This window comes from Hyperolius riggenbachi, chromosome 7 (genome assembly GCF_040937935.1).
Source record: "Hyperolius riggenbachi isolate aHypRig1 chromosome 7, aHypRig1.pri, whole genome shotgun sequence".
Taxonomy (NCBI): Eukaryota; Metazoa; Chordata; class Amphibia; order Anura; family Hyperoliidae; genus Hyperolius; species Hyperolius riggenbachi.
In genome coordinates, this window is record NC_090652.1 from 162,319,281 (window position 1) to 162,343,293 (window position 24,013).

General features: G+C 43.4%; 1 protein-coding gene across 1 annotated transcript in view; it reads left to right on the plus strand.

The window, feature by feature from the left end:
- The window catches only part of FAM234A (family with sequence similarity 234 member A), an 89,671-nt gene that overhangs the window by 35,580 nt on the left and 30,078 nt on the right, over window positions 1-24,013 (plus strand). The window contains exons 3-5 of the mRNA XM_068244824.1: window positions 177-290; window positions 8,361-8,555; window positions 10,411-10,541. Coding sequence (XP_068100925.1) covers window positions 177-290; window positions 8,361-8,555; window positions 10,411-10,541 — 440 coding nt within the window. The remainder of the gene's footprint in view (window positions 1-176; window positions 291-8,360; window positions 8,556-10,410; window positions 10,542-24,013) is intronic.

Genomic DNA, 24,013 nt, shown 5'->3' on the forward strand with positions numbered 1-24,013 from the left:
CTCTTTACTGGTTTTAAACAGCATTTTACTGTTTAATGTGCAAGGAGGTTACTCTGGGCTTTCTATTTCTATTGTACAAGTTGTTGAAGTTTTAAGTAACATGTTGCTTGTCCCTGAGAATTTAGTGTGGAATGTGAAACATTGCAGATAACTTTTTATTTTGACTTGCAATACAGTTGGCTATAGTTTTCTGGCTACCGAAGATGTGAATGAAGATGGGGTTCTAGATGTCATTTTTCTTTTTAAAACTGATAATTCCAGCAGTGTAAACATATCCTGCGCAGACAAAGGTACATATTGTGTGTTGCTTGTTTGTGTAGATAAGATTTTGCAAACAGTCTTATCAAATCTCTTTTGCACGCATCCTTTGATGACGCAATTTTGTTTTCTTAGTAAATCAGACACCTTGGGCCCTATTTGTAAAAAGACACATGGCCTGTTCACTAGACAAATTGTGTTATTTATTTTGAAATAAGACCAGTTTTCCATTGTCCGCATTTTAAAAGCAACAATTCAATGTGATCACCGCATTTGCTGTGTTCTCAGTTTTATCATTGTTAAACAGTTATTACCCTATTTATTAAATAATTGCTGAACTTTATCTTCATTTGATAGGTCTGTGGTGTTTGCAACTTTAATAGTCCACCACTTTTGCTTTAGATTGCCTCTGCCGAGAATCTATTGTGAGTACAGGGGCCTCCAATGCCCCCTGATTTCCTTGGCCATCAATCAGCCTGGCTGATCGATTCGGCTGATTGCTGGCCTAAAGTATTGCCCTCCCCACTTACTTGCGCCACTCCTTTGGGCCTGCCCCTGCATAGCAACATAATACGTTGTTAGACTATAAGCTAACAACATGTCTGTGCAGACACAACCCTGTAATGTCCCCTGAGAGATCGGGTCCCGAACCCTGACAGGAAACATGCTTCGCGGCTTAAAGGGAAGGTTTAAGCAAAATAAAAAAATGAGTTTCACTTACCTGGGGCTTCTTCCAGCCCCATGCAGCCATCCTGTGCCCTCGTAGTCACTCACTGCTGCTCCAGTCCCCCGCTGGCAGCTTGCCGACCTCGGAGGTCGGCGGGCCGCATTGCGTACATTTTTATGCATTCCAGCTAGTGCAGGAACATTAACACATACATTTTTACGCGTTACTGGTTCAATTTGTAAATTTTTACGCATTGAACCAGTAATGTGTAAAAATGTATGTGGTAATGTTCCTGCACTAGTGGGAATGCGTAAAAATTTATGCAATGCGTCCTGGTGACCTCCGAGGTCGGCAAGCTGCCAGCGGGGGACTGGAGCAGCAGTGAGTGACTACGAGGGCACAGGATGGCTGCATGGGCCTGGTAGAAGCCCCAGATAAGTGAAACTCATTTTTTTATTTTGCTTGAACCTTCCCTTTAAAGAGAATCTGTACTCTAAAATTCTTACAATAAAAAGCATACCATTCAATTCATTATGTTCTCCTGGGCCCCTCTGTGCTGTTTCTGCCACTCCCTGCTGCAATCCTGGCTTGTAGTTGCCAGTTTTAGGCAGTGTTTACAAACAAAAGACATGGCTGCTAACCAGCTTGTGATGGCTGAGAGGAGCTCAGTCTGTGACTCACACAGAGCCTGCAGGGGGCGTGGAGAGGGTGTGTATAACTTCTATCCTATCACAAGCAGAGCAGCACATTCCTGCCTGAGCCTGACAAAGCTGGCAAAGGAAAGAAGATTAGATTATATAACAGAGATAATACAGCCACTGTGCAACTAGGAAAGGCTGCAGTAAGATAGACCACAATAGGAACTTATAGGATAGAAGAAATAAGGCTGAAAATTTTGTTACAGAGTCTCTTTAAGCCTTGTACACATGCTAGAACTAGGTTTCGGCCAAGTGGCCGGTCGGGGGAGCCTCTGCTGAGAATCTAGCTTGTGTACAGTGGCTCCAGACCTCCCTTAATGCCTGCTCTGCTGGCCTCCCCTCACCCCCACCCCCCCCAGCATTAGAACTCGTTGGTTGCATGGAGGCTAGCAATGCATCCGTGCAGCCTTGGCCCTGCTCTGTTGCCAGAGGGATAGAGTCTCATTCCCTCTCTTGTAACCTTGTGTAAATGTACAAGGCTTAACACCCAGCACACAAATGTAAGCAAAACTTGGTCAAGCCTGAAAACTGTACTTCTGCTAGATACCTAGTCTCGTGCAATATGAAGAACAGAGTAGTGGGCGCTGGTACACTTAAGGTAGTATGCTGCATGTTATGTGGAACTTGGCTGGGGCGGCCAATGATGACAGTCTTTTCCAAGAGTCGAAGCAGCCACTTTGGTCAACACCAGAGCGCCCCGCAAGGGACGATGGGCTGCTACCACTAGTGGGCAGTGGACTACTTTGCTGCAAATGGCTACCAGGTCACGACCCTCAGGATCACCCCACCGGATATGAGGAGAACAAGTGAGCCCACAATTGTGAGACGAAATCAGGAACAGGCCAATGGTCAGGGCAGGCAGCTATCAGGCGTAGTCGGCAAACAAGCAAGGATCGAGGCCGGCAGCTATCTGGCGTAGGTCAGTAAACAGGCAAGGGTCGAGGCAGGCGGCAGTCAGGCATAGGTCAGTAAACAGGCAGGGGTCGAGGCAGGCGGCAATCAGGCAAAGGTCGGCAACAGGAAAACAAAATAACAAGTACAAGGCTCCAGCGGCTACTGGCACCAAACTGATCAGAAGTGACCGCGCTGGATCACTGCTAACCAGTTTCTTAAATAGTGCCTTTAAAATTGGCGCCAGAATACGCGTCTACACTTGTGTGCATGCGTGTGCGCATGTGTCCCAATGCGACCGCAAATACGCATGTACGTATAACCCCATAACGGCCCGCAGACCTGGAAATAATGGAGAGAGTGTGAACGCACGCACGTAAAGAGGCACTCGCAACAACCTGCGGTGAGTATTATAACATTGCCCCTCCCCCACGGGCAACCTCCGGGTGCCCTTAGAGCCAGGTTTCAAAAAGAACTTAAGATGAAACTTCTTTACTAGCCTAGGAGCATGAACACTAGCAGCCTTCTCCTCCTCCACCTGTTTGATGGTTGTGAGAAATTTGAGGTGGAGGCGATTCTGGGCTCTAGAATTAGATCTGGACAATTGTTTTATCTTGTAAAATGGAAGGGGTATGGGGTGGAGGAAAATTCGTGGGAATCAGCTGATTCCCACGAATTTTCCTCCACCCCATACCCCTTCCATTTTACAAGATAAAACAATTGTCCAGATCTAATTCTGGAGCCCAGAATCGCCTCCACCTCAAATTCCTCACAACCATCGAACAGGTGGAGGAGGAGAAGACTGGCGACCAGAAAAAGATCCCTGAACATGGAGTTTTAAACATGAAATACAGGGTGTATTTTACATTTTCTAGGCAAAGACAATTCAACAGCTACATGATTAATAACCTTCTTAAAGGGATAAGGCCCAATAAATCTTGGTCCCAGTTTTTTAGAAGGAACTTGTAGTCTTGGGTTAGAGGTAGACAACCAGACAAGGTCTCCTGGCTTAAACAAAGTGGACTCCCTCCTAGACCTACCAGCAGACCTTTTGGCCAAGGCTTGAGCTAAAGCATCAGTGATATGCTTAACATTGTCAGACAAAAAAGATAATCTTTCTTGGATAGAAGGAACCTGTATTTCAAAAGAAATTTTTTTGGTAAAGATACAGGATGGAAACCATAATTAGCAAAAAATGGAGACCACTTAATGGCAGCATGTGTAGAGCTATTATAAGCAAATTCAGCAGTGGCTAGGAGCGAAGACCAGTTTTCTTGAGATGCAGATGTAAAACAACGAAGATATTGCTCTAACGTCTGATTAGTTCTCTCCGTCTCATCCGGTAATTCGACAATCAAGTCCAGTGAAACCATACCCCAACGGCGGGAGGGGACCGGTAAAGGATTAAGCAACCCCAAGGTTTCTCTCTAGATAGCTAAGAACAGGCACACACCTGACAGGAAGAAACATACTGTTTGCAGTCTTGGACCATACAAGGCCATCAAAAATTTCATGACAAAAGCTCATGAGTCTTTGAGATACCAAAATGTTCTGACAACACATTATCATGACAATGTTCTAACAAAAATGTTGTCTTCATGCTAAAATATTCCTTCTTTAGGGATCAACTTTAGCGTAGATTCAGAAACTACCTCACTGGAAGCCTCTTTGATAATGTCCATGAGATCAGGTTGCAGTAATAAAAAAACAATCATTAGAAAGGATGGTTTCAGGCACACTAAAGCTAGTTTCCTCAGAGAACATCCTAGAAAGGGCATCAGCCTTAATATTTTTGGAACCTGGTTGATATGTAATATGCAAATCGAACCTGGAGAAGAATAAGGCCCACCGAGCCTGGCGAGGTCTAAGACGTTTAGCTGAACGACGGTACTCCAAGTTCTTGTGATCTGTTAACACTAATACAGCATTACTAGCCCCTTCTAAAAGATATCGCCACTCTTCCAAGGCAGTTTTGATGGAAAGAAGTCCACGGTCAGTTATATCATAGTTTTTTTCTGCAGGTGGTAATTTACGGGGGGGGGGAAAAGCAACTGGATGGAGTACAGCATTTGGGCCAGTACGCTGAGAAAGGATAGCCCCAACAGCATTTTCAGAAGTGTTGACTTCCAACACGAAAGGCAGTGCGGGATCAGGATGCATCAGAATTGGGGCAGAGATAAATTTGTCTTTTAATTTTTCAAAGGCTTCTTGAACTTCCTCAGACCAGCAGAAGGGAAGGTGGATTTTAGTAAGCTGAGTGAGAGGAGAGATAATTGCAGAAAAGTTCTTAATGAATCTACGGTAGAAGTTTGCAAAACCTATAAAACATTGTACCCCTTTACGTTCAGTTGGAGCAGGCCAGTCAATAATAGCAGACACTTTCTTGGGGTCCACAGCTACCCCTCCAGCAGAAATAACTTGACCCAAAAAATGAACAGAAGTTTTTCAAAGTCACACTTTTCTGGTTTGGCGTACAAGCCATGGGTACGAAGACGGTCTAAGACTCTTCTGAAGTGTTGCCGATGTTCAGTAATATTTTGGGAAAAAATAAGAATATCATCAAGATAAACGACCACCAACTGATCAATAATGTCTCTGAAAATATCGTTAATAAAATGCTGGAAGGTAGCTGGAGCATTACAGAGTCCGAAAGGCATCACTAAATATTCAAAGTGTCCATATCTAGTTCGGAAAGCAGTTTTCCACTCATCGCCCTCACAGATGCGGATTAGATTATAAGCCCCACGAAGATCCAGTTTAGAGAAAATTTGAGCTGTGCGGAGTTGTTAGAAGACCTCTGGGAAGAGTGGCAAAGGGTAATGGTTTTTAAGTTATTTTGTTTAATTCTCTGTAGTCAATGTATGGGCGAAGAGAGTGGTCTTTCTTTTCAACAAATAATATACATGCTCCTGCAAGAGATGTAGAGTGTCTGATAAATCCTTTTTTAAGGTTTTCATCTATATAAGCTTTGAGAACAACTTGTTCATGTTCAGATAGCGGATAAATCCACCCAAACGGAATCTTTGCTCCAGAAAGTAGGTCAATAGGACAATCATAAATTCTGTGTAGGGATAATTGATCTGCTCCTCTTTTGTCAAAAACGTTTGCAAAGTCTCTGTAAGCTTCAGGAACGAATTCAAGGACTTCTTGTTTAAGACGCATTCGAGAACTGGATGGTGATACACAGGCCTGAAGTCAGTAGTAAGACTGGAAAGTAATTTTGCCAGTGTGCCAGTCAATCAACGGGTTGTGGGCCTGCAACCATGGCATGCCCAAGATCACAGGATACAGTGGAGGTGTTATTAAATCAAAGATGATATATCCAGAGTGGGACGAGGAGGTGGAAATAAGGACCAGAAAAGTCTCTTGAGTAACGGGCCGATTCTTGATCTTTGTGCCACCAGCCAAGCAAATATTCAGTACTGTGGACTTGGTTTGTAGCGGGAGCTGTAGCTGCCAGACCAAGTCAGGGTCTATAAAACAGCTACAAGCCCCCGAGTCGATGATGGCCTCAACTTCAAGGTTTTATTGGGGGGCCTGTAATGACAGAAGGGAAACGTAGGAACCAGAAGCAGGCCCGATCGTCTCTGATTTGATGGAAACTGAATCCTTCTCATCTATAGGTCTGACAGGACAATTTTGGAAGAAAATGGCCTGAAGCTCCACAATAAAGACACAGATTGGCTTGTCGTCTCCATAAACGTTCATCAGATGATAAAGCAGGACGGGCCAGACCTAGTTGCATCAGCTCAGGCTCATCAGCCGATGAGGAAGTAGAAGTGGAACACTCAGGAACAGAAGAGTAGGAAACTGTAAAAGGATGCATCATCCGGGGGGAACCAGTTTTCTCCGCTCTGCTTTTTTTTGCAGACGCCTGTCGATCTGAATGACCAGAGTAACAAGACCACTCAGAGTGGCAGGCATACCAACTCGTGCAAGTTCATCTTTGAGTTTCTCAGAAAGTCCAAGACGAAAATGGTGTCTCAAAGCTGCCTCATTCCATTCAGTTTCGATACTTCATCTCCGAAAATCTGCAACATACTCCTCTACAGGCCTTTTCCCTTGTTGGAGATTGCACAGTGCAGATTCAGCAGAAGCAGTGCGGCGGGGATCATCATAAATTTCAGCAAGAGCCTTGAACAGAGAGTCAGTACTAGCTAGGAGCGGACTTCGTTGATTCCTTAGATGAAGAGCCTATGCCTGAGGTTCATCTTGGAGCAAGAGATAACAGTTCCTAGTTTAAGCGCCTCTTCAGATAAACTTTGGTGTTTAAGAGAGAAGTAGAGCATACAGGAACTACGGAACTGATGGAATTTACTGCAGTCTCCAGAAAACCTGTCGAGGGACTACTGTCTAAGACTACTCTGGGGCCTCCTACTTCCTTTCTTCTCTTTACTGAAAGAGCGTCCCATCACAGCCCGACTAAGGTTTATGCAAAAACATTTAAAAGGTAAAGATGAGTTTTGGAAGTCTATGCTTTAGTCTTATGAGACTAAACTGGAACTGTTTGGGCACATGGATGTTGCTTATGTTTAGCGAAGAAAGGGAGAGGCCTTCAACCCTAGGAACACAGTCCCCTCAGTTTAAACATGGTGGTGGGGGCATCATGCTGTAGGTCTGTTTTGCAGCGTCAGGCACAGAGAGCCTTATTTGGGTGCTTCATGAAAAAATAAAATTATGTTGACATTTTGAGGGAGAATATGCAAACATCTGCTCTTAGTGTAGGCTTAGGTCGTTGCTGGGTCTTCCACCAAGACAATGACCCAAACCATACATCAAAATAAGTCCAGCAGTTCCTCAAGGATACCAAAATCAAGATCTTGGAGAGGCCCGCAAAGAGCCTAGACCTCAATCATATTGAGAATCTGTGGTGGGTGCTCAAAGTGAATGGCCATGCTAGGAAACCATGCAATTTGGACCAGCTAGAACAATTTGCAATGGAAGAATGGGCCAAAATCCCCAAGAAGACCTGTGTCAACCCAGTAAAGAAATACTCTAAGAGATTGTTGTCAGTTGTGTCTCAGAAAGGTTACAATATTGACTATTAATGGCCAGGTGGCTAATAATTTTGGATGTCTTATTTTTGCCCTTTCTTGTTTCAACTCCTAAATATCCCATAACATATTCTAATTAAACATAGTGAATGTTGTTATTTTGGAAACAAATACACTTTAAAAAAACAAAACACTTGTTAATGGTCATTTTCATGGAGAAATCAAGAGTGTTGTCTAATTTTATAAGGGAGGTTAATAATTTTGTCCTCAACTATACATTTAAGTTCAGAAGTTCTTATGCCCAACAGAGACTAGCAGAGAATACTCAATGGCAGCACCTTCTTTTGTAGTGCTGGTTAAGGGATCAGGGAGTTGCAGTCTACAGTATTTCCCCATGCTCTGCGATCTTTAGTGGTCTCCGTCTATTGATGTAGGCTAGGATCCGGGCTTCCAAAGGCACAACATACATGACATTACTATCAGATTTCCTGTCTGAAGACCCACCTGCTGATCTACAAATCACATGCTGTATCATTAGACTCTGCTGTCGTCTTATATATTTTCCTATATCAAGCCTGCAATTTATTTGAATTGTTAAGGCACTACTTTTTAAACCTTTCTGTGAAATAAGATGATAGCCATTGGTTTACTCATGTTATTGTTCTTCATATTTGAATAGCGCATGGTACAATTTGCGGAAAGCTTTGTAGTGCAGTTCATTAATTATCTGGTAGTCTAATAGTTTGTATATTTTAGGATGTACCTACTAGACCAAGAGAACCGATGACAAGTCTTGTATTCTATGGTTAATCCCTATGCTACAATCCCTTTTGTGTGCTTCATTCTTTACAGGTTTTAAGTCTCCGTGCTTCTTTTTATCTGCCTTGTCTGGGACAAATAGCAGCACTTTGTGGGTGAGCCCTGTTAGTGATGATGAGGATATTCAGGTGGTGCAGTGTGGAATCCATAACCTTGGCGGTGCTGGACAGTCTGGTTGTCTGATTTTTGTAAAGCCACAATTCATATTGGCAGTTGATTCAAAAATGGGTAAGTCAGTTTCTTTATTGTTTTTGTTTATTGGTTTTTTTTTTGTACTGTGCTATATCAATGATATGTTTACCTAACCCTGAACAAAAACTAGATATTTAGTTTGTTATATGTTTGACATAAGTTTGACATCTGATGCAAATTACCATACAATCTAATATGAAATTGGGAATAACTTGTTTATAATACACAACTTATTATTTCAGATGGTAGTGAAGATATATAATTAGCAACAGTTTCTAGTTTTTTTTTTTTGTTTTTTTTTGTGCACACTGCATGCCACCCAACTGTTTGGGATAAGATGAGGACACTTTTAAGGTTTAAAGTTTGGGTCAGTCAAGGGGCCCATACACTAGTCGATTTCAGCCATTGATCGATCGATTCTATAGACTCGATCAGTTGATCAAAAATCGATTCTTTCAAATCTATCGATGGATTTGTGGCCGATTTCGATGGATTTGATCCATCTGACAGGATGGAAGATCTAGGTCGATCTGCTGCTGGTAGCAGATCCATGGCCCATAGAGTTGCATTGTATCTAATGGTCCAATAATGATATTAGATAGATTTCCAATAGTTTTAATTCTGAAATCTATTGGAAATCTGTTCCTAGTGTGTGTGGTACACATCAGATAGATTCCTGTCAGATTCGACTTGACAGGCATCTGACAGAAATCTATCTATCTAATCTGCTGCGTGTGTGTGTATGTGTACATGCCTGTGAAAGATGGACAGAATGATTTGGTTCTAAATGAGGGAGCATTGGAAGCTGTGAAATTTACCTTTATGACCACCTTAGAGCAGTAGATCAAGATCAAAAGTAAATACACTGGTACATCTAGCAGGTTTTCCATAGCCATTTCTTTTTATAAAAGTGAGCCTTTACCACGGCAATGTAAATGGGGGTGGCCAGAGCCTTGGCAGAAATTTGAGGGGAAAAAAACACCACTGCTGAAATGGTGGTGTTGGAGGGGAGGGTGGGGATCACCACCCTGAATGTCTGAATGAATTACTGTGGATCAGGCATTTAACCTTGATGCCCACCTATTCCTGTATAATTAAGACAGAGCCTGGCATGAGAGGCTCTGTATTTTTTTTCTTTTTTTACTTCAAGTACTCTTTAAAGTGTAACTGTCGGGCATAAAATCCAAAATCAATTCTTTATATTTATTTGGTAAACTGGTAATAAGGATGCTAACCAGGCAATACAAAAAATTAAAAAATTAAAAATTAATATTACTTTTCTTGTTGATAAATGATCATCCCCGAGTTTACATGGCTTTTATTTGGTACATTGCCACAAAGGAAGTTGCAGGGCATGCTTGGTTGTCTTTTTTGCTTCTTTACTTTCCCCTCAGACTTAACTAATGCAGCCTGATTGGCTGAAGCCTCTTTCCCTTCTGTTTTCCACTCATACACCTCCTGTTCCTCTCTGATTGGCCAATATTTCTCTTGCTGAGACAATGTACTTTCTATTGCAGAGCTGGGTGGAAGTGCCTGAAGACTGGGAGGAAGGCGGGCAATGCATACACAATCAGGCAGAGGACAGTAAGGGAGGAAATGACATCAGGATTAGCTTCAAGATAGACGCAGTTAAAATGGAGAATCCTAAAAAGGATTTTCTCTTTTGTTTACTATGGAAAAATCACTAAAATCAAAATGTGGACAGTGCAATACATATGTTATGTAAGTAGAGCAAGTATTTATCTACTTATATATGTGTTTTTTTCTTTAATAGTATGGCTGACAGCTCCTCTTTAAGAACTAGTCTCTTTGAAAATTGGTAGGATCCCACTCTATAACCCTCCAACATTTTTCTTCAAGACCTCAATGGATTATATTAACTCTATTTCAGGAAATGTTTTGTGGAACCAAACAACTACAATTGCATCAAACTCTGTGGTTACAAAACCTTTGGTTAAAATCCAGGATGTGGATCAAGATGGAGTAGAAGACCTGATGGCTTTTGTTACTACTGAAAATGAAGTAAGCTAGATAAATTCTGTATAGCATATAGATTGGTACATGCTATGCAGGGCCTTCTAAAAAAAAAAAAAATGTAATCAGTCACTCATTTTCACACAATGGCACATATGCAATTAACTTTTTCACCTCAGTTTTCTCTTTGGTGATATTTGGAGACTTGTCAATAAAATGCCATTAAAACCACCAGCAAGCAAGAAAATGCTTAAAATAATTTTGATTGCACTTTAACTACTTTTTGGTACTTTTTCAATTGCAAAATGCTGAAGAGTTAGTTTAAGTAAAAGATGAAAATGTATGTCCTAGGAGAAAACTTATGAGTAAAAGTTAATTTCGTATGGGCCAATGGGCTCGATTCACATAAATGACTTATTTATGTAACGATCGGTGTCAGCACACAGAGAGAATCTGATTATTGGTGATCTGCAGTATCACCAAGAATACAGATCTATACCTGATTATGGATGATCTGCAGAGTCACCAATAATACAGATATAGTACTAACCTCTGGACACACACATCTCTCTCTCTCTCTCTCTCTCTCTCTATCTATCTATCTATTTATATATATCTATGTGTATATATATATATATATATATATATATATATATATATATATATATATATATATATATATATATATATATATATATATATATATATATATGTATGTGTGTGTGTGTGTGTATATATATATATATATATATATATATATATATATATATATATATATATATATATATATATATATATATATGTGTGTGTGTATATATATATCTATAGTGACACCTGAAGGTGGATGTCACTGACTGATCTGGAGACTATCTCTTAAGAGAGATAGTTCTCGAGGTCGGGCAAGCCAGGTCGGCAACACACGGACAGACAAAGTACAAAGACAGAAGGCTGATTCGGTATCCTAGGCAGGCAGGGTTTGGCAACGGAATATCAGATATGCGTGGTACCGAATCAGAAAGCAGAGGGATAGTCAGGAAAGCAACAGGTCATAACAAATATCAAACAATGCCTAGTCTTGGGTGTGAGGTCCGTGGTCTCTACACCCTGGAACTAGTCTGATGAATAACGGAATGATAACACAAGTTCCCTAGTCTTGGGTGTGAGGTCCGTGGTCTCTACACCCTGGAACTAGTTGGAAGGTTGAGTAAGTGCCTCAACCTTCAAGCAAGAAGAAGAGGTAGCGCCCTGCCCCCAGGGCCGGTCCAAGCAAGAAGAAGGGGCCGGGCCAAGCAAGAAGAAGAAGTAGTGTCATATCAAACCAAGGGCAAAGAGGGATAATTTGCATATTCAGTAGCCGTGCATTGTGGGTAACCACAAATGTTCAAGAAGAAAATTACACGAAGCTTTGCTTTTTTTAGTAGGAGGGCTTTTTAATCTCTTTTCTCCTCCTATACATTCTTAGTAGTTTGGGTCACCCTGAGCTGCTTGGTTACTCTGTTGTACTGGTCCAAGCCCTATCTCATACGGCCTTATCAATCCTTGCTATATTCTGATGAGGACCAAAAGTCTGAAACAGGCTGTCACATGTGGGTTTGATATGACTGTGTAAAACTAAAAGCTATAGGCTTGCTTGACTTGCCAAGGGTGAAAAGGAATAATTTACATATTTAGTAGCGGTGCATTGTGGGTAATTACAAATGTTCACTTATAGCTGAATTATTGCAGATTTTCTTCTGTGTTAACAAAGCAAATTACACCAAGCTTTGATTATTTTAGTAGAAGGTCTTTTTGGTCCCTTTTATCCACCTATACATTCCGAGTGGTTTGGGTCACCCTGAGCTGCTTGGTTACTCTGTTGTACTGGTCCAAGCCCTATCTCATATACAGCCGTATCAATCCTTGCCATGTACTGATGAGGACCAAAAGTCTGAAACAGGCTGTCTACATGTGGGTTTGATATGACTGTGTAAAATTTAAAGCTATACAGTATGCTTGCTATACACCAGCGGCTCTGGATGCTTGCTAGAGATGCGAAGTTCAGATCTTTTCAATGATTCGGATAATTCGAATCGGATCATTGAAAAGATCTGGATCTTTGATCCGAATCTCGGATCATTTTACTATGGAAGCATTCGGGGGTGAAATGACTAGCAGGACAGGAGAAGGGGAGGGGAGTGGACACACAGAGAAGGGGAGAAGATGGACAGAAGGCAGAGGGCAGGGAGTGGACAGAGAAGGGAGGAGGGACGAGCAGAGAGCAGAAATGTTTGTTTGCACACAATACCCACATGCTGCAATCATGCTTTACATATATTTCACCTATATGTTCATCTGTACACTTTGAATGTAAAGTAGCACAGTGAAAGAAAGCATTCCCCAAAGCATTCCCAGAAGTGAAGTGCAGCTGTTTAGAGCAGTGCAGGAGGATCATATTGCACTGCAATCACAGTGCCTGCAAAGTTACTGAGCTGTGCTGAGCTGAGCCAAAAGCTTCCAATGTGTTCACTGCACAACTACGAACAGACAGCCTGTAATGAGCAGCACGTTATATCCAGTATGTGTGCTCTACACATATCTGGCAGTGGCACCCATGTCCCCTCTCTCTCATCTACCTGTCCCTGGCTCCCCTCCAACAGAGCAATCCATCTCTGCTCTGCTTCCAGGACCCCGCTGCCCGCTGAGAGGGGGGCATGTCGCTCCTGGCCCCACCCCTTTTGCGATCCAAATCACTCATTTTGATGATTCGGATGATTCGACTCACAAAAGAGATTCGGGTCAAAGATCCGAATCGTTCATGATCCGGACAACACTAATGCTTGCTTGGCTTACCAATGGGGAAAAGGGGCAATTTGCATATTTAGTAGCAGTGCATTGTGGGTAACCACAAATGTTCACTTATAGCTGAATTATTGCAGATTTCCTTCTGTTTTAGAAAGGCAAATTACACCAATACAGTGTGCGGCATTGCAGGAAGTGACGACAGTGGAACTGGTGTAAAGCTTGCTATACACCAGTGGTTCTGGATGCTTGCTTGGCTTACTAAGGGTGAAAAGGAATTATTTGCATATTTAGTAGCAGTGCATTGTGGGTAACCACAAATTTTCACTTATAGCTGAATTATTGCATATTTTCTTCTGTTTTAGGAAGGCAAATTACACCAAGCTTTGCTTTTTTTAGTAGGAGGTCTTTTTGGTCCCTTTTATCCCCCTATACATTTCTAGTGGTTTGGGTCACCCTGAGCTGCTTGGTTACTCTGTTGTACTGGTCCAAGCCCTATCTCATACAGCTGTATCAATCCCTGCCATGTACTGATGAGGACCAAAAGTCTGAAACAGGCTGTCTACATGTGGGTTTGATATGACTGTGTAAAATGTAAAGCTATACAGTATGCTTGCTATACACCAGCGGCTCTGGATGCTTGCTTGGCTTACCAAGGGGGAAAAGGGGGTAATTTGCATATTTAGTAGCAGTGCATTGTAGGTAACCACAAATGTTCACTTATAGCTGAATTATTGCAGATTTCCTTATGTTTTAAAAAGGCAAATTACACCAATACAGTGTGCGGCATTGCAGGAAGTGACGACAGTGGAACGCACGCTGGAACACGGAAGAGGTGAGTCATCCCCGCCCGCTGCCTCTTACTAATAGTGGCGGCTGCTACTGTGCTTAAGCAGGAGGGAGAGTGCACATGGGGGACCCAGGTGAGGGGGGGGGGGTTCCTGCTGACCTTAAGCTGGAGGGGGAGTGCACATGGGTGTTAGAACCTGCTTCTATATCACCTTGCTTCGACACCAGTAACTTCTTACAGTTACGTCTCACAGACTGTGAGATCACTTGACTCTCCACACAGCAAGCAGGAGATAGACTTTCTCAGGCTTCTTCAATGTTTACGTTATTTATTCAAGTAACAGAAATACAGATAGATACAGTTTATCATCTCCTGGCAAAGCAGACTTCCATGTTGCGTTACAGCTGCGTAAGTACCTTCCTGCTGAAGGTACCCAGGTCTTCTTGTATCTACTCTATGTTACATCTAGACTACCTATGTACAGCATACATTATATCAGCTTACAGAAAGGAATGAACATGCTTAGAATTCCCAGTCAGCCTTGCGAGCTATTGCGAAAGTAAAGAGCAGAATGAGCTCCCATAGCTCCCTCAGCCTTTAATACTGACTAGGAAAGAGTTAAATATGACATCATCTTCGCCACCCCCTAGATCAGACTATTGGTGGACCTACTCGTGGTGTCATCATACACACCTACTTGATTAATAATCAATGAGGCTTCTGACCTATATGCAGGAATGTGGATATTTACATAACATGGCTGATGTTTATTGTTCTAGTGGCGGTACATGCGCAGGTCAGGGAGACCTGCGGCCTTGTACTAGAACAGCTTCTTGGTATGTTCTAGTTCTGCTGACAGAACTGCAGATTTTCTCTCTCAGAGAAAATCCCCTTAAAGGGCCGATCTGCACTCCAAGCCTTTTTGACTAACTCAGTCCAAATAACTGAGGCCTACTTAAATTATAACAATCCCCCCTAAAAAGGCTTGATCCGCAGATCCCCACTTCTGAACCTAACCGTACCTGGTTTCTTTCCTTTATGTTTCACTTTTCGATGTTCGTGCTCACACAACTTCTCTGCTCTGGACGGTTACCCCTTGAAGAGAGCGAGCAAGACCTCTTGGTCTTCCTGTAACCAGGCTCTCTGGGGAGGCCCTACTTCTAAGTCCCTCTATACCACATGCTCAGCATTTGCGTCACTTACGTATCACTCACAAACTTGCATGACCACAGAAAAGTGAAACTCGTTTGTTTGTTACTCAATGGAGCAGTACCAGGTGCCTTCTAAAAGAACGCCTTTATACAATCAACTCCATCACCGGTACTACTAAACTTATACCCATAACCCTGTATATCCCTTAATTTAAACTATTGGTTCATGAGATTGTTTATGAGGCACCAATCTCTGGACCAGGTTAATTTGTTTTACGTAATTTTAACACGCAACCTCACCTGGATAATGATGCCTAACGTTGTCATCCCCATCCAGACGACCAGTGGGTGTAGAAAGAACTTTGGAACTGCAGAGGCCCAGTCCGAGTGTCCCTGGAACATCACCGGAAACCTTTTCCACCAGGTCAGACTGGAACTCACCTGCTCATTTTTGTGTTCTACCTCGTTAAGATCACCTGTCTCATGGTGAAATCTTACCTCTAACTTAGTGTACTGTTTGTTTAACCTTTGTAACAAAATGTGGTCGTCTTGGATCAACCCCTGTTCCCCTTTGTCCCATGTCGTGTTCTCTTTCAGGACGGGAACTACCCGTGAAACTTTGCACTTTAGAGTTCTCTTAACCATTTGAGAAACAACGTCATCCAACCTGGATGACTGGATCCATATGGGATCTCCGCTCACCCAATATGTTCCCCTTGGAAACTCCCCCTTATCGGAACAATTATGAGAATATACCTTGAATGTATCATTAGACCTTATGTTAAAAACCAAACCTTTCCTTCAGCCACCGGAACTATCGGTTAGGCTTCAGGGTGGATCTTTTGAATGGTAGCCTCGCCTTCTGCGTTATTGAGCCCGCAGGCTTCTTCACTGAATTTGGCTTGCCCCGGCCAACGCAGGTACCTCTGTGAGAATTGCCAGCATGAGGACAACTCTACTTGTTTCACCTCCCCGTCTAGCACCAAAAAAGGTTGACCTCTCAGGTCCTGGTGTAAGACACGGGTTGAGGTGGGAACTAAGGAAGTGGCGGCGCCTAAAGAAATGTTGCACCGTTTCCATTTGTTCACCCAAACATGTCGAAGCTTCCATGCAAAAGATCCTTCTCCAGAAAAGTTAATATACCTCCCCTTGTCCAATCTCAGTTGGACAGGATCTTTAAGCATCTCCCTGACAAAATATGCCCCCAACTGTCCTGATTGGACCTCTTCCCCCCTTATGTCCTGAGGCACAATATGTACCTGAGGTCGGGAAGACGGTACTCTCTGCAATCTTTCAATTAAGAGTACCTCTTCACTTACCCACCTAGCATGAGGATAAGCGGCTGCATATGGACTGTGTAATATCGTCGCCTGTTGTGACCCGTGTAGTGTGGATGGGGTTCCCTGTGTTGGCTTTCCCTCCCCCGGGATCGCTCTCCCCACCCTCTTTGTCACCTGGAAATGTGGCTTGATCTCGATTTTTACTTCGTGTTTCGAGAACCACCAACCCTCGGCTTTCCAGCCTTTACGTGTGTATAGTTGTTTCAGAGGCACTCTCTGTTGGTAGCTCCAGAGTGTGATGTTGTCCCTTGCGTCTCTCTGGTATGAGAATTGACGCCTCCTGCTCGTTCCTCTCCCATCTGGAACCATCTCACTCTGCATAACCAAGACAAGGTACCCCTGAATCACACACTCCACCTTTTGCATGTACCCATTGTACTGCAATGTACTTTTTAACAAACTTTTGGATCGGTGCATCGATTCTGGGAGTGTGACCTTCAATAGCAGATTTACACTGCCTTTCCAGTCACCCTGCCAGCACACCTGACCTTTCAGACCTTTCACCCACATTGTGCCATGAAATTTGTTTTCTCCTGGCACAAGTGCTCTTTTCCTCCATCCCTGCTTGGTCCATCTGTGCCAAGCGGAGGGAGGTGTGAAAGGATCAGTACCTTTGTCACCCAACATTAACATGCTTGGGCCTTGTATTCTCATTAACCCCTTATTATTCATGAGAATGTCCTCTCTTCGCTCTCCTAGGACGACATGGCAACCTAGGATCACCATCAGCACGGTACTCTTCATTATAAAAGCACCACCTTGGGAAAGAAAAACATTAGCAATTTGCACTATGCTTTGCTCAGTCAGTTTTTTTAGTCGTTTTCTGATCTCAGGAATCTCGTGTTTTAGTCTCTTTCCAATTTCATGAATCTCGTGTTTTAGTCTCTTTCCAATTTCAGGAATCTCTTGTTTCTCCAAACTTAGATTGGCATCTGGAACCTTTCGCTTATCCCACTGACATCTCCATCTGTGCTGCCAGCACTGCAGCTGTCTCAATTCCATATTGCCCAACTCCTGAAATCAAAATACAAACAAATCAATTCTTATTAATGATTTGGGATTCGCCCTGCGGCTTGTACTCTGTACACTTTAAATTGATCAATATATATTGTAATTGATCTCGTTGCTTTATGGTTCTCATGAACTCTGTTTACTCTTATTGGTAGATTGGAGTTAAACTTCACCCCCCTACCTCAGTACTATCCTCAGTACTTACCTGTTTAAAATATGCTCCCGCGGACTTCACCTTTGGAAGCTCTCACCTCATTGCAGCTCCTTCCACATCCCCCCCTATCTGTCCATGCGCGGCCGTCGCATGCACAGATTACGGATGCCACACCTGTTGCTGCTTTGCAGGTGAGCCTGCAATGCTCTTACTCATTTTCGCATTACCTTATCTAGAACTTCATCACCAGCTCTGCTAGAAGTTCTGTGTGTTGTACCCTCTGATCAATGTTTGCCGTGCCACTACCTAAACTGCAAAAAAAAATGGCTGCCTCCCTGTAGGAAGGAGCATTTAACACTTAAACTACACAGGGTGCAGGGCTAAGCATACTAGCATCACATGCCTGTATGCAGATCCCTGACTGCCCACGTGGTAGGTAGTCATATGGCAAACACCGTACTGATACACTGTCACTCTGTACATGGCAATTCTTTCATTTGTATAATTGCCCCATGAACTGCTGTCAGTTCTTGTTCTTTGTGCTACAATTGATAGGAGCTGGAAAAAACATATTTGACCAATCAGTGGACGAAAAAAAACGCACAAAAACCAGCCCCAGCCCAGCATAGACCTCTTAGTCAAGCTCTGGCCCTGTCCACGACAAAAACCGGAAAAAAACATTACCGCTCTGCAGCCGCGGCGACGGAAACCCGGATTGGTCAACTCCCTTTTTTCCACCTCCGGCACCCCCCCTGATGCACTGTCCCCCCCTATACTCTATTGGGAACTCATGCTGCACCACCCATTAAGGTGCCCAACTTACAGGAATAATCCCGTAAGCAACTCAGTACAGACACTTTCCTGACCTGCACTGCTACGTGTGTCCCTGCACCTAGCTGGGACACACTTCCTATCCCTGCTCCTGCTAATTTTACAGTAATAGCTTGGTGCACGTATCCTGGCATTCCTTTCCATGGACTCAGGGAAAAACTCTGGGGAAATACTTCGAGAACCGAGACACACAGTAGCATGTCTCTGTATTTCTACCCCCCTCCCTTTCAGCTGTTCTGCCCGGAGCCGCGAGCACAGCCTGACGTGACGTGGATCCCCCAGCCCCTCCTCCCCCCTGCCATGACGTGTGGGGGCTATGACTCTTGGGGGCGGGCCCTCTCCACTGCCGCCATTTTGAGTCCTGGACTGCCAGCTAAGATGGCTGCTCCCATAGCAGCCTCTCGATCCTATAAACCTTAGGAGAGAAAACAAACTCACACAGAACATACATTTTATGCACAATTACACAATCGATACACAGTGCACAAAGATCCGCCTCAGCATTCCGTCATGTCTCAGCTGTAATCCGAACTGCAATCCGGCATAAGGATCCCCAGAGACTAGGAATGTAGGAATCTTTCTCCCTCTTATCACGGCCATAACTGTTAACATCCCAGCTAGAACTTCTTCTGAGACATTTATCAGCCCTAGCTGACTAAACAACATTAGACATATGCTGACATTTAAAAGCCTTTAAGCAGCTCTGACTGGAACGAGATAAGCTTACTCCTCTCACTACGCTTTCCACTATGGACAGAGAGGAAAAAAACACACTGATCGGGCTCTGGAAAAACCGCCAGCTCACCGAAGAAAAAACTTACTTCTAAGTTTTACAACTGTCTCAACTCCCCTCTCCCGTCTACTCAGCTATCTCTCTCTCTCCTCTCCCTCCCATCCAGTACTAACAGACTGCAGCTTTGCTGTCACCACTCCTACGCAGGCAGCTTCTCTGAGAAAACGAAAGAGAGAAAAAAACAAACGCAGCAAATACCACCAGCAGAAAAAAACATGCCTGTGACAAATGTGGATGTAGCCACATTCTAAACCGTAACATACAGTACAGAAACATTAAAACCCATACTATGTACGCTCTAGCAACACAGGAACATTGCATCCTAAGAAAAATCAAAGCACATAAACTCTGAAAACAGCACCACGTATTTACCACGGAGCTGCTCCTAACCTCACCCCTCCCAACACGGGAGAGATGAGAAGCCCGCAGCCTCCACACTGCAATTAACACAGAATGTACACATTAACACATTATCCTCTCCTTGTTATAACACCAAATACAACACAGATAACGCCATATAACAACGTAAATCATACATGCCTGAGCCGCGGACTTCGTACGCCTGCCAATTCGACCAGCTTTTGGCAACTTCTCCACGAAACTGAGTGGATCCCTGGAACTCCTGAGCGTCATCTCTGTGTACCCACACTGGCTCAGCGGATCGATATCCAGCGGCAGCTGCCAGCCGGCCTCGGAGCGTTCCAGTCACCTGCGATCCGGTTTAGGCTATTGACTGCTGTGCACTTACAGTCAAAGTTTATCATCCAAGAGTTTTCGCCGCTGATCCTCGAATTGCAGCCCGTGTGCTTGCTTGGCTCACGCAACGCACACTCCCCACACCACTTATCAGTCTCAGCTTGATAAGCTTTACAGTCCGCGTCTATTCCGCTTGTTTTGCTGTGGAATATCTTGAAAACTTCTTCGGCCCCGGCCCCTGTCTGCCTGTTTTGCTAGGCAGGGAAGGGTTTCAGCACCACTGTTAGAACCTGCTTCTATATCACCTTGCTTCGACACCAGTAACTTCTTACAGTTATGTCTCACAGACTGTGAGATCACTTGACTCTCCACACAGCAAGCAGGAGATAGACTTTCTCAGGCTTCTTCAATGTTTACGTTATTTATTCAAGTAACAGAAATACAGATAGATACAGTTTATCATCTCCTGGCAAAGCAGACTTCCATGTTGCGTTACAGCTGCGTGAGTACCTTCCTGCTGAAGGTACCCAGGTCTTCTTGTATCTACTCTATGTTACATCTAGACTACCTATGTACAGCATACATTATATCAGCTTACAGAAAGGAATAAACATGCTTAGAAGTCCCAGTCAGCCTTGCGAGCTATTGCGAAAGTAAAGAGCAGAATGAGCTCCCATAGCTCCCTCAGCCTTTAATACTGACTAGGAGAGAGTTAAATATATCATCTTCGCCACCCCCTAGATCAGACTATTGGTGGACCCACTCGTGGTGTCATCATACACACCTACTTGATTAATAATCAATGAGGCTTCTGACCTATATGCAGGAATGTGGATATTTACATAACATGGCTGATGTTTATTGTTCTAGTGGCGGTACATGCGCAGGTCAGGGAGACCTGCGGCCTTGTACTAGAACAGCTTCTTGGTATGTTCTAGTTCTGCTGACAGAACTGCAGATTTTCTCTCTCAGAGAAAATCCCCTTAAAGGGCCGATCTGCACTCCAAGCCTTTTTGACTAACTCAGTCCAAATAACTGAGGCCTACTTAAATTATAACAATGGGGACCCAGGTGAGGGGGGGTCCAACCCCCCTCCCCGCCGCTGTGCCCAATACCCCCTTCCTGCCCTCTACCCTCTTATGGGTCGGCTAGTAACAGAATAATAACACAAGTAATCTGGCTCAGTGTGAATTCCCAGGTCCTCCTGGTTCAAACACACTGTTGGATCTGACTAAGGTCTGAGTGCTTCCACGTAGTGTTCGCAACGGCAGACAACTTGAGAGTGGCCAGCTGTAACCATATATAGTGCATTGCTCTGTGGTGCCACCCTGAAGTGATCAACCAATGGCTACCAGCTCTGAGGTCAGCTGACCGGCCTGGTCAGCTGATCCCTCCTTGGCCATCATAAAAGTTCTGCCTTTCAGCGTGTGCGCATTCCTAAACCTGTGTGAACTAACAGGCTCAGCCACACTAGCTGCACGCTGCTGCGTGCAAACCGCCGCGCTGGACGCGGAACCAGCCTCCTTGCTGTCGTTACATGCGGCGACTTTTCCGCGTTCTGCCATGTCACTAGATGCACGCTTCCGCGTGCAGACCGCCGCGTTAGAAGCGGAATCAGCCGCCTTGCTGTCAGTACACGCGGCGGCTTTTCCGCGTTTTCTCACAATTTATCATCTATTTGATAAAAATAACTTTTCTGCACATTTACAACCACTCAAAGTAAGTTGTTCACGATTAACTTCATCTGTATATTACTGCATGAAATGAAGAAGGTGGATTCCGGAACTCCAAATGCAGAGAATACTTTATTCAAGCACGGTGACAAGCTTACAACAGGTTAGAAAAGTGCCAGTGTCGACAGCTGTTTCGCGTGATCCCACGCCTCCTCAGGACACCAAGGCTCTATATTACTTTTCTTACCTTGATTATATTCTAGCCCACTTCAGGCCGTTGACTTCCTTACTGTTCTGGGCTGCTTCAATCCTCCGTTGGCCATCCAGGTATATCTTACATTTGCCACCTGTCACCATGTACTGTGCATGGACGGCCTTGTTGCACACTTGCCCCCATTGCGCTCTGGGCCTCCACAGTATGCTGGATGGGGGTGCCTGGTGTTAAGCCTGTACATGCGCAGTATGTGGCTGACTGGCAGTGACTGAAAGATTTATACGGACAGCTAGCAGAGGATCGAGGTGGCCCGAGAGGACGACAAGGGAGCCAACAGCCTGAAGGTGGCTGGAGGAATCCCCATTTATGTATAAATGCTTTTTTTCCCCATCTCATGTACACTTTAAAGCTGAAGTCTAGACACAGATCTGATTGCTTAGTAATCGTAACACTTAAATGTTACTTATTGTGTGAAGTTAGGTTTCTGCGGCTAAATAGTTTGTCCTGAAAGTGTGATCACGTGACCAGTTTTCAAGCTCTGTACGTGAGGCTGCTGTTGTTCTCTTAAATGCACTGCTTAAACTGCAAGGGGGAGACCACAGGCTGAATATCTTCAAGAAGATTACAACCTATTGACATTACTTTACCAAGAAGCTTCTACACAGACCCAATCAAGCTGTAAAACTGAGTGTAAACACTGATCTAGGGAAACATTTGTGTCTGGAATGAGGTTTTATATAAATGTAAAATGCTAAGGAACAAAAGATATTTAGGCCCCACCATTCAATTCATTTTTTCTTTTAAGTTTACTACTAGGTGATATTTTCTTTATCAATAAAATGCCCTTTAAGCCATCAGCAAGCAAGAAAATACTCAATAATTTTGACAGTACGTTTTCTCCTACTTTTGAATTGCATAGTGCTAAAAAGTTAACCGAAGATGAAAAAACTGAATTGAATAAGGGCCTCATAAATAAAAAATATATATATACATTTTACAGAACAGAGGACAGAAACACTAAAAGAAAATGACCTCTGCATAAGGCAGAGTCACATTAGTAATAAAGGACCACTATTGCAAAAAACGCATACAAATAAGAAGTAGGTTTTTTCCTATGTAAAATGAGACATTAGTTACTTTTCTCCTATGTTCCTGTTGCTTACAGTAGGTAGTAGAAATCTGACAGGACCGACAGGTTTTGACTAGTCCATCTCTTCATGAGGGAGTCTCAAAATGGCCTTTATTATTTTATAAAGACTTTCCCTGAAAAAGCATTTATACAAAGATACTGGCCAGCCTCACTGCCCGTTGCACTTTTTTTGACAAGACAAGACAAATAACATTTATATCGCGCTTTTCTTCTGGCGGACTGAAAGCGCCAGAGCAGCATCCATTAGGGCGCGCTCTATAGGCAGTAGCAGTGTTAGGGAGACTTGCCAAAGGTCTCCTACTGAATAGGTGCTGGCTTACTGAACAGGCAGAGCCAAGATTCGAACCCTGGTCTCCTGTGTCAGAGCCCTTAACCATTACACCATCCAGCAATGGATGGTGCAACTGCCATTCACTAAGTGCTTTTGAAAATAATAAAACCCTGAGAATCACACTTGAGGAGATGGACTAGTCCAAAATCCGTCGGTTCTGTCAGACTTTTACTACCTACTGCAAGTGACAGCAATATCGGAGAAAGGTAATTTATGAGTCATTTTACGCTGGAAGAAACGTACTTCTTATTTGAAAATTTTACATGTATTTTAAATTTTGCCATTGTCGCAATAGTGGTCCTTAATGTTTACATTTTTACCCAACAGCAAGTTTTTTTTGACAGAGGTTCTTAAACTTGTGCTTTTGCAGCTTGCCAACAGATGTGTATCCACCATGCCATATTTTTTTGTTGCCTTGACATATACTGTGAAATATATTTTTAAAAAGATAACCCACCACCACAATCAGAATGTTAAATAGGTTTTATTTTGTTTTTGTTTTTACTTAGTTAACAATTAATACAATGTGCTTAAAGAGACTCTGTAACATTCAAAAGATCCCCTGGGGGGTACTCACCTCGGGTGGGGGAAGCCTCCGGATCCTAATG